This window comes from Andrographis paniculata, unplaced genomic scaffold, assembly GCF_009805555.1.
Source record: "Andrographis paniculata isolate CXL003 unplaced genomic scaffold, ASM980555v1 Contig80END, whole genome shotgun sequence".
NCBI lineage: Eukaryota > Viridiplantae > Streptophyta > Magnoliopsida > Lamiales > Acanthaceae > Andrographis > Andrographis paniculata.
The window spans coordinates 2,090,281-2,100,014 of NW_026137618.1; the positions used below are offsets into that span (position 1 = coordinate 2,090,281).

The window sequence follows — 9,734 nt, forward strand, 5'->3', positions numbered from 1 at the left end:
ATTATTAAATTCAAAATTTTTACTATTTAAATCCCAATCCAAAATCCAAACCCCCAAACAAACACATAGTTTAACCTATGGGTTGGGCATGGCCGCATGAGTTGTGGGTTGAGTCGGACCAAAGTATCAATAATAATTGTATGTTTTATTTTTTGTCAAAAATTTCAATGAAGTTTCTAAAATAATTTCGGTTCAAACTTTTATAATTTTAAAAATTATAAAATATATATATTAAATTTTTTCAAATTTGATGATTTTTAAATATTTTTAAATACTTATAAAAAAATATTTTAATTGAATTAATATATATATATATGTATATATTAAGCTATGTGAACAAAATGGTCAACCTATGTAACTTTAGAAAAGATAGTAAACATAATTATGTTAAAATATGATAACGAACAATATACTAAACAATAAGATAATAATTATGGTCATATTTTAACAGAGCAAATAATGTTTTGTTTACTATTTGTAAAACTTGAATTAGCTTTTTAAGTCATCTACAGTACACTAATTACACAAAATCAAAATTAATTATTTTTTTTTATGAAATCAAAATTAATTATTACTATAATTTTTAATAAGATCAAAAATATTTTTTTTCCTATTTATAATTTTGGAATATTTTAAAAATAATAAAAATGGACTAAAAGATTAAAAAAATAAATTCTAATAAGCCTTATACAAATATAATTAAAAAATTATTTTTCATTCTCAACGAAAATACATGCCCCTTTGCTACTGCGATCCATGCAACCAAAAATTATACTGTCTTCGTCCCAAACACGGTGTAACATTTGCTTTTGGTGCAACATTTGCTTTTGGTATGAATTTTTAAGTAGGTAGTATTAAGTAAGATAATTTATAAATTAGATGGTGTGACTAAGAAAGAAATATATATTTTATTTTTTTTATTGGAATGATGTGAGAGAATAAAATATAAAGTAAAAATTAAATCATATTTTAAAAATATTGAAGAGTATTTGGAATATACCAAAAAAAATATTGCAGAATATTTGAGACGAAGTACATTCATTTTATTATATTATTATCTAGTTCTATTATATCGGACCCTCCGGTGACGGGCGACTGATAATACTTCATTTTATTTCTACCCAATTTCTTCTGCTCGTTTTTTTTTTTTTTTTTTCTTCCCTTTTTTCCACCGTCAACGGAATTTTCCTTTTGATTTCCCGTTCCGAGAGCCACCACGAAATCTAGCGCTCCGGAAATCTAGCTGAAGGCGCAGATCACTCGTCTGTAGCTGGAGAAATCCGCGATTATGAATCGGAATAGGACTGATAGTCCGGTCTACACCCGCCAGTGGAGCGGCGGATCCAGCAGCACAGGTTTGTCGTCGCCGGTGGGATCGCCGGCGCATCCTCGGTCTAGGCTTCCTCCCGCCACCACGGGTATGTCGACTATCAAGCGAACTCAGAACGTGGCGGCTAAAGCGGCGGCGCAGCGACTGGCGATGGTTATGGCGTCCAAGACGCCGAACGACGATGATGAGGAAGAGGAGGACGATGATTTGAATTTCCGGTTTGTGCCTCCGCCGCCGCCGACTTCAATTTCGAATAATAGCAGTATTCATAGGAGAGACCATAGCGACAGCACCGGTGGTTTGTCGGGAATTTCGCTCTCCAAGCCGAATAGATCTCCGTCGCCTGCGGTAAGAATTTGATTTTCTGTTTCCCTGATGGATTAGTTTTTGTTTACTTGGGGACTCTGTTGATTTGTTTGAAGCAGCAGATCATCTTGATTTGTTTGCTGTGTCGTATTCAATGTTGCAGGACCCATTCAGGGAGTTAATTTAATCATATGCTGCTTCGATGCAATGTGATGACTTATGTATCTGCCATCTTTATGTTGTTATCACCTACTTAACTTCACAAAAAATATTGGGTTGACTGTTTAGGCATTTGCAATCAGGATATAAATTTGCATCTAGTTTGTAATTTGCTTGAGGTCAATATGTTCTATATATTCTCCTGAACACATGATGGTTGAATTCTCTTTCAGCTTGTGATTTTATTTATTTAATTTTGTTTTAAGCTCTTTGTTATCTCTTTAAGTGTTTTTCCAGTCACAAGAGTCTACTTTGATATTTGTTAGACTGCCAAGTTTACCTATTTCTTTGTCAATGTATAAGAATATTCCCTTTGAATTTAGCACTTTCTTTCCTATATTTTTAATCTTTTGAAATTTTCACTTATGGACAAATCAATCTATTTAAATTTCTTAAAAGTGTAAACCCATGTTTCGTTATTAAATTAGTAAAAAATATAATAAAATCATTAAGAAATGCTAAAATCTTGCTCACTAGAACAAATGAAAGAATTATAGATATATTGAAAAATACTACATATATGAAGCCATCATTTACTAACTAAAACTAAAAAAACTCTCCCATGCTTATTATGCAAGAGAGAAATCCAACCGAAATATATAAAAACCAACATAATGAAGTTCCCTTTTGCTTCACCGTAAATTTATGTTATAGATAGTGACAATTTCTGGATTTATTTAATTTTTTTTTTCGGATATAGGTAACTGTGTTGTCGATGCAATACATCCTGTTGCATTTAGCCATTTCTAATTTTACATCTAACTGTGGAAGCTGAATGCTATTCTTTTACTTTTCTTATATTGCTAAGGAATATATATATATATATATACATATAAAAAGCTCTAATTCTATTTATTTTATGAATAAGTTTTAACATGAGTCTGAATGACCTCAAGGGGCATGATCTGTGTATGCATTAAAGTTCTTGGGGAAATGAATTGTATACATCACCTTGTTCTTGACAGACTTATTATTTTTTAAGCATAGGGCATCTTCCTTAATAATTGATTTTTAGAAACAGATCAGACCTTGCTAATTGACAGATATTAGCGATAATCTTAGTGGTAGTTCATGTTGCTGGCACTAGACATCTATTTTATTCCTATCAATTCCACATCAGCATGGATTGGCTGAATAAATATATATATTTTTTAAATCAACAGCTCTTCGCAAGAGAAGTACTGATGACGGAAAGTAATAAAGTAAGTTTTTAAAAGTTTGATTTAATGCAGAAGTTCTGTATTCTTTTGATTGGAAAGGAGAGGCTTCAGTTCTTGCACAAAAGTAGATTGCTTATTTGGGTGTTCCATTAACAGAATGCTCTTATTTTTCTGAGAAGTTGTTCTTTTTGGTCTGCATGTTTTGCATGTTTTGTTGTGCATCAGCTCACATGATAGTGGATGATGAGTATTAGCTTGTCCTTTTCTTCTTCATTTTTGTTATTATTATTATTTTAAATTCCAATTTTTATGCTATGTAGTTAGGTCGAAACTTTATGGACGTTACTCCTTCGGTTCGATCTTCGTCAGCTGGAAGAACGTCAATGTCTGTACGCACAGCTGCGAATACAGTGGCACCACCAAGACCATCTTTGAAAACACCAGTCTCAATTCCTGCAATTGAACCTCCTAGTAGCAGATTAAGAGAAAAGAGGTAAGAATATAATTGATCACTTGGTTCAAATCTGAGAAATTTCGAGAAAGTTTCTTCTCTATATTGAGCTATCTATACAAGATTGAAACCCATATTTTTCTTTTACAATGAATATAGACTACGCTAAATCTGGAAATATTATACTGAAATAAATAGGCATGATTTTACGTAGATTCTAGCTTATTGAGGGCAATCTGTCCATATCCGACATATTTCCAATACCCACCTCAAGCTAGTTTGAAAATGTTTTGCATTTCCATTCTACAGAAAATCTTTTGAAATTGACTAGATGCAATTCCCTTTATGAAGACATTGGCTAGTTGGTATTCTGAACAAAGGATAGGAGCCCAAATGATTTCTTCAATTTTTACTTTAATAAAGTGAGGATCTATCTCATATACATGCTTTGTTTGATCATGTTGGATAAGATTATGTGCTATGCTAATTGCTGCTTTCTTATCACAATGAAGCCTCACTTAACTCTTTAAGAAGACTAGTTCAACCCCATCTCCCCCCCCCCCCCCCCCACAACCCCTAGCTTCGATTTCTAAAGGGATTAATCTGAATTAAGCCTCAGCTGTAGATCGAGCCACCTCTGATTTTGTTTTTTTTACTTCTCAATGAAATCAAGTTTCCTACTTTCCCCCTGAAAGAAGTTCAATATCCTGATTAAACATGGGTGTAAACTTCAACTTCAACTTCAAATTCACTCATTTTGTAAAATAGAAGACCCAAGACTGGAAAACTTTCTAACTAAATGAATCTAAAAATTGCTTTCAAATGCTTTCTTGTGGATTATGTATGAATTGGCATACACGTTTTTTCCTGTAAAACATAATTTTCTCTGTCTGCAAAACCTGCAGATATACTTCTGACGTCGGACGTGACTTAAAAGATTCTGGGAATCAACAGGAGGCTTCTGCACTTCGAGATGAAGTATGCCTTTTAACTTTTAAATTTCTTTAATATTTCTAAACATTGTTCTGTAATTAGTACTAATGCTGCTTTCCATAGGCACTTGAATGCTCTCATTATTGTTGGTTTTACCGTGAATAATTTTTAATGAAAATAAACTGTGTATATTCAGATCATTTGACATGTATCTTATTTGCAGCTTGAAATGCTACAAGAGGAGAATGAAGAAATGTTAGATAAGGTGACTTTTCCCACTTGCCTCTTTGAAAACTAATGAAAGTTATTCAAGGGATATAATAAAATATGGATACTGAAAAGGATCTTCTTTGAAGTATATTTTGTGGAATAACGCCTAGTTTGTTCCCACAGCTTCGCTGTGCTGAGGAAAAACGTGAAGAAGCAGAAGCCAGAGCCAGGGAACTCGAGAAACAGGTTAGTCTTACAATAACAGTTATATATTAAATTAACTTTGTTTCATCATTTTAGTTATTAACATCATAATTGTGTTCATTCCTTTGTTTCAATCTTTGTTATTCTTTCTTCTGAAGCTTTATGACTTGTTCATTTGACTACAAAATAATTGAATGCTTGCTGTACTCTCTCTGTTTTCAGTTTTCTAATTTCAGGGACTACTACTCATAATTTTATATTTAAAATATCATTAACTAGATAGATTGAATTTTCTGTAATTGCAATCCTTATGGTTTACACCTTGGTTTGATCACCAGTTAATTCGCCACATTCAATCATTCTTAACTTCTTGATTTAAATTTAATAGGTTGCTTCATTGGGAGAAGGCGTATCCTTAGAAGCTAAACTATTGAGCCGGTAATGTTCGAATGCTCGACTGTTGTGTAACCTCATTATCTGCACTTAAATATTTCTGATAGTTTACCATTTACAGGAAGGAAGCAGCTCTACGGAAAAGAGAGGTATCTCATGTTGGCATTCTAGTGTTAATAAATATTCTACTTATGCTAAAGGGTGTATGAAGTGGGTATAACTGCTTGCGTATTTACATATCCATCCATTCAAGCTGAATTTCTCTGTTTTCCACATCAGGCTGCTTTCAAAGCAGCAAAGCAGACAAGAGATGGAAGAGAAGAACTTGCAGCACTTCGTGCAGAACTTAAGGTGGTTACAAATTTCTTAATGAGTTGTTTTTTCTACCTTCAAATTAATATCATCTTGACTTTTGATGATGTTTGAAACATTTGGTCAGAACCTAAAAGATGAGACAGCAGCTACTGTTGAACAACTTCATGATGCTGAATCTGAAGCAAAATCTCTTCGAACAATGACACAAAGGATGATTTTGACTCATGAAGAGATGGTTCTGTACTCTATTCTTATTTTTTTAAAAAAAAAAATTCCATTAAAACAGAATATTAAGTTTACAGCTCTATTACACTTCTATTTTGGATTTTAATATTCAGGAAGAGGTTGTTTTGAAGAGATGTTGGCTTGCACGTTATTGGGGTTTGGCTGCACATTATGGTAATCTACTTAAAACAACATTGGTCAAAAAAAATAAAAAATGATTCTCTATGGTATTCGTGTTATAATAAACTGCCAAACTTATGAATATGGTAGCTGAAGAAACTTGGTTGTCTCACTCATGGTTTCTATTATTTCACGGTTCACCTGTGTTTAATCTACAAGGAAAAATTTATAGTTATGTGTTTTTTTTTTTTTTTTTTTCAACTTTCTTCAATGCAGGTATATGTGCAGATGTAGCAGTTTCCAAGCATGAGCACTGGTCATCTTTAGCACCACTTCCCTTTGAGGTTGTCATCTCTGCTGGACAGAAAGCCAGAGAGGAATCTTGGGATGGTCTGTAACTTCTGTCTGACAGAATTTGGTCATCCACAAAGTTTCCACAAATGTTTCATGTAAACTTTCTTCCAAGACTAACCAGGCCTTTATTCATTCTGACTTTAGCAGGTGGAGATGATTCTGATCGAAGCAAGATTGCTCGTGATCTGAATGATTTAACTGGGGAAGGAAATATTGAGAGCATGCTTTCAGTTGAGATGGCATTAAGGGAATTAGCTTCCTTGAAGGTTCTAGATTTTTTATTATTTAATTCATGTAACTCTACTATTCTGATGCTCAGTTTCAGTTTCATGTTTAGCATCAACTATTTTAGCTCCTCTACTGCAGCCTTGGAGGATGCTCCTATTATAGGATATTATATGCTGGTTGTTCACTTCTTTTCTTATCCATTTTATTGAAGATTGAAGATGCTGTTTTACTTGCACTAGCCCAGGGTCGACGTTCGTCATTATTTCAGCAATCCTTCTCAGGTTTGGTCAACAATGTTAACATTTATAATGTGTTTCATGGAACATTTGTATATTATTACAGTAGTTGTAACTTAAGAAAGTTGGGCAAATCAATAAAGTTTATATGAATCTTATATGCCTTGAGATAAATCCAGTTTCTTTTTAAGTTTTTAATTGGTCATGAAGTAGATAGTATGTTAGTTTGCATCTATGTGAATGGAAAGATTACACCTTATTCTTCAATAACATTTTCATTCAGATAATTTTTGTCCATCCATTTTAGCTGCTACTCATTGAAAGTACTCTTTATTAAATTGCAGTGGGTAAATTTTCTGGTGATCCAAAACACTTGGAGGCATCTGGTGAGAAACTTGTAGTGTGTTTGTTTGTGTTTATGTTCTCATGTTTGTTACTATCTACAATGAAATTGTTTTTTCTGCTAAAAACCATTATATTAAAATACCTATATTCGATTAAAAAACATCTTATTAAAAAACCCTATCTTCCATTCAAAAATTTCAAATCTGAAACACCCGAACACATCCCAACATACGCTCTTTACTTACCTCTGATAGATATATAAATTATATTGTGTGTCTTTCCTTTTCAGCATTGAAGATTCAAAAATTAAATTAATATTTGAACTACTATGTTCATATGCAATCCTGAATTAACTTATCTCTTCATCCCTAGTACCAACTACCGACCATTTTGAAATGTTATAATTCAGAATATGAATTTTGCTTGCAGAAAATTTGAGTCAAGAGGAGTCTGAAGATGTTCTTTTTAAGGAGGTTTGCTCTGCTTATTTTTATGTCCCTGCTTCTTTAATGTGATAATTCAAGACTGCCTGTTAATACCTCTATTGTTTGCTCTATTTTGACTTCGAGTATCATATTAGTTTACTCCTGTAACAATTAACATGTTACATGATGTTTTAAATTGTAATGTAATGATGTTGCATGACATATTTATATTAATTCGGATTGAGAAGTGATGCCTTTGTACAAAAGAAGTGCATGGAAATGTTGTCAATGTGTAGATGAAAGTTAGGCATCCTTGCACTATCACATTTTATCTATTAGTTAAGAGTATCATATTTGAGGGCATCAGTTACATTAAAATTTTCCTGGAACACGTTGGACTCAGGGTATTGTTGGATAATTTTAGTAAAACTGCTAAAATCCATATAATTCGCAGTGGAACCCTTGAACTGGATGGATTTTTGTTTATGGTTCTGTTAATTAAATGTCTATATTGTGTTTAAAATGGATGTATCTTCTGACACTAATTTCTTTTATGATTTGAATTCCAATTAAGTGTGCACTTTCATTGGTTAGATTGTTTTGGCGTTCCTTTCATATTTTGGTGACACATCTGTTATTAGAGTAGTTATATCTTGTTTCACTTTTTATGTTTCTAGTTGATGGACTAATTAGCTGTTTACAGTCTTAGAAGACTGCTCAAGAAGTACAATTATATATATATATATATATATCTTTACTGCTTTCGTATTTTTTAGCATTTTAATTGATACTTGTATTGTAAGATGACATCAGTACATCAACCATAGTTGAAGTTGTGACCCATAAATAGGCTGTCTCTGATAAAGGGGCTCTTTCAAATGTATTTGCATATACCAATCTCATCTATATCATAGGCATGGCCTCCCAATCCATGGAAGCTGTAGCTTGTCCATTTTCTGACCTTAGAAAGCTGTTGAGATGTTCATAGATAATATGCATTTGGCTGGATTCATAGGCATAGCTTAAACTGGTATATTTGAAATTAAGTTGTAAACCTTTCGATGTTCGTGCATCACTGTATTATTTCTGTGTTCTAGGCTTGGCTTACGTATTATTGGAGAAGAGCAAAAGCGCACGGTGTCGAGGAAGATATTGCAGAAGACAGACTTCAGTTATGGATAAGCCGCAGCAAGCATTCTCCAACAATACACGATGCTGTAGACGGTAAGCTTTTTGTTTCCACGAGTCTGGCTAAATAGATCCTTGTTTGTAGTTAGTATCTCCATGTTGTAATTTGCACTGCATTTTATGGTTTTATGAAGAGTAGTAACCTGACATTAACATTAATGGCCTGTGGAGTGTGGATATTTAAGTTGGGTGCTATGTTGGATGATGTCCACAGTGGAGCGTGGCGTAACAGAGCTGAGGAAATTGGGAATCGAACAGCAGCTGTGGGAGGCATCACGTAAAGAAATCGGGCAGCCAACTTGGACAATTGCCAACGGCAAGCATGCCCCTCCAGAACCAGAATCCCAGTGAGCTGGTACATTTCCCTTGGCTATTATTCATTTTTGTTTCAAAATACTATTATTATCATCACAAAAATTTCCATTACTGGGTAGTTTTGTAGATTTCAAAAATGTAAAGTTGTTTGTATCAATCGAGTCATTTCATCATTATCACTACCTCGTAGATGGGATTTTGCAAGTAAAGGTTGAGAGAGTTTGGTTTGTGTGTGAGCTGTTTGTTGAGAATTCGTTAATCGTCGGGTAATAATTAATTGTTGAATTTGTGTAAGGATGTGGATGAGTTCCTCAGGTAAGTAATTTATAGAACCAAATAAGAATTTTATTGAATGAGGGGTGTAGAAAAAAGCATCCGTGGATATTTCATATAGTATGTGTATTCGAATTGGATTAGATTTGGGTTCAATTTCAAGTCATATAACAACTTACCTTTAAATATTGACGAAATGGGATTGTTTGCCGTGTGGGGTCTGTCTCTGCTACTTGGCTGCACGAGGGTTGTGAGTCTTCTGACTGACAGCATGTTTGCTGCGTTTGTGTACCTCTTTATCACATTAAATATTATATTATTACTTAAATGCAAAACTCAATAGAAGTGGTAACGGTTAGGTCATAATAAAGATATGTGGTAGGTCATAATTATAAGTATTATAAGTGTGTTGTATTGGTTTATAATTATAAATGTTATAAATGTATTGATTAACAGTATATATGGTATGTTGAAATCAACTATTATTTGTACTGTGCAAGACTA

General features: G+C 33.3%; 1 protein-coding gene across 6 annotated transcripts; it reads left to right on the forward strand.

The window, feature by feature from the left end:
- The first annotated feature begins 1,113 nt into the window (after positions 1–1,113).
- On the forward strand, positions 1,114–9,251 carry LOC127240948 (coiled-coil domain-containing protein SCD2-like). 6 transcript variants are annotated; one of them, XM_051259822.1, is made up of 18 exons: positions 1,114–1,678; positions 3,019–3,057; positions 3,336–3,508; positions 4,372–4,444; positions 4,623–4,664; positions 4,793–4,855; positions 5,202–5,251; positions 5,328–5,355; positions 5,486–5,557; positions 5,646–5,756; positions 5,860–5,920; positions 6,143–6,256; positions 6,365–6,486; positions 6,660–6,729; positions 7,029–7,070; positions 7,459–7,502; positions 8,552–8,678; positions 8,782–8,905. In XM_051259822.1, the coding sequence occupies exons 1-18, from the start codon at positions 1,289–1,291 to the stop codon at positions 8,787–8,789; spliced, it is 1,629 nt and encodes a 542-aa protein (XP_051115779.1). In that variant the 5' UTR covers positions 1,114–1,288; the 3' UTR covers positions 8,790–8,905. The 6 variants fall into 6 exon arrangements, with proteins under 6 accessions (XP_051115779.1, XP_051115780.1, XP_051115775.1 ...); XM_051259823.1 differs by having other exon boundaries at positions 8,777–8,898; XM_051259818.1 differs by having other exon boundaries at positions 1,119–1,678; positions 8,857–9,251.
- Positions 9,252–9,734: the final 483 nt, after the last annotated feature.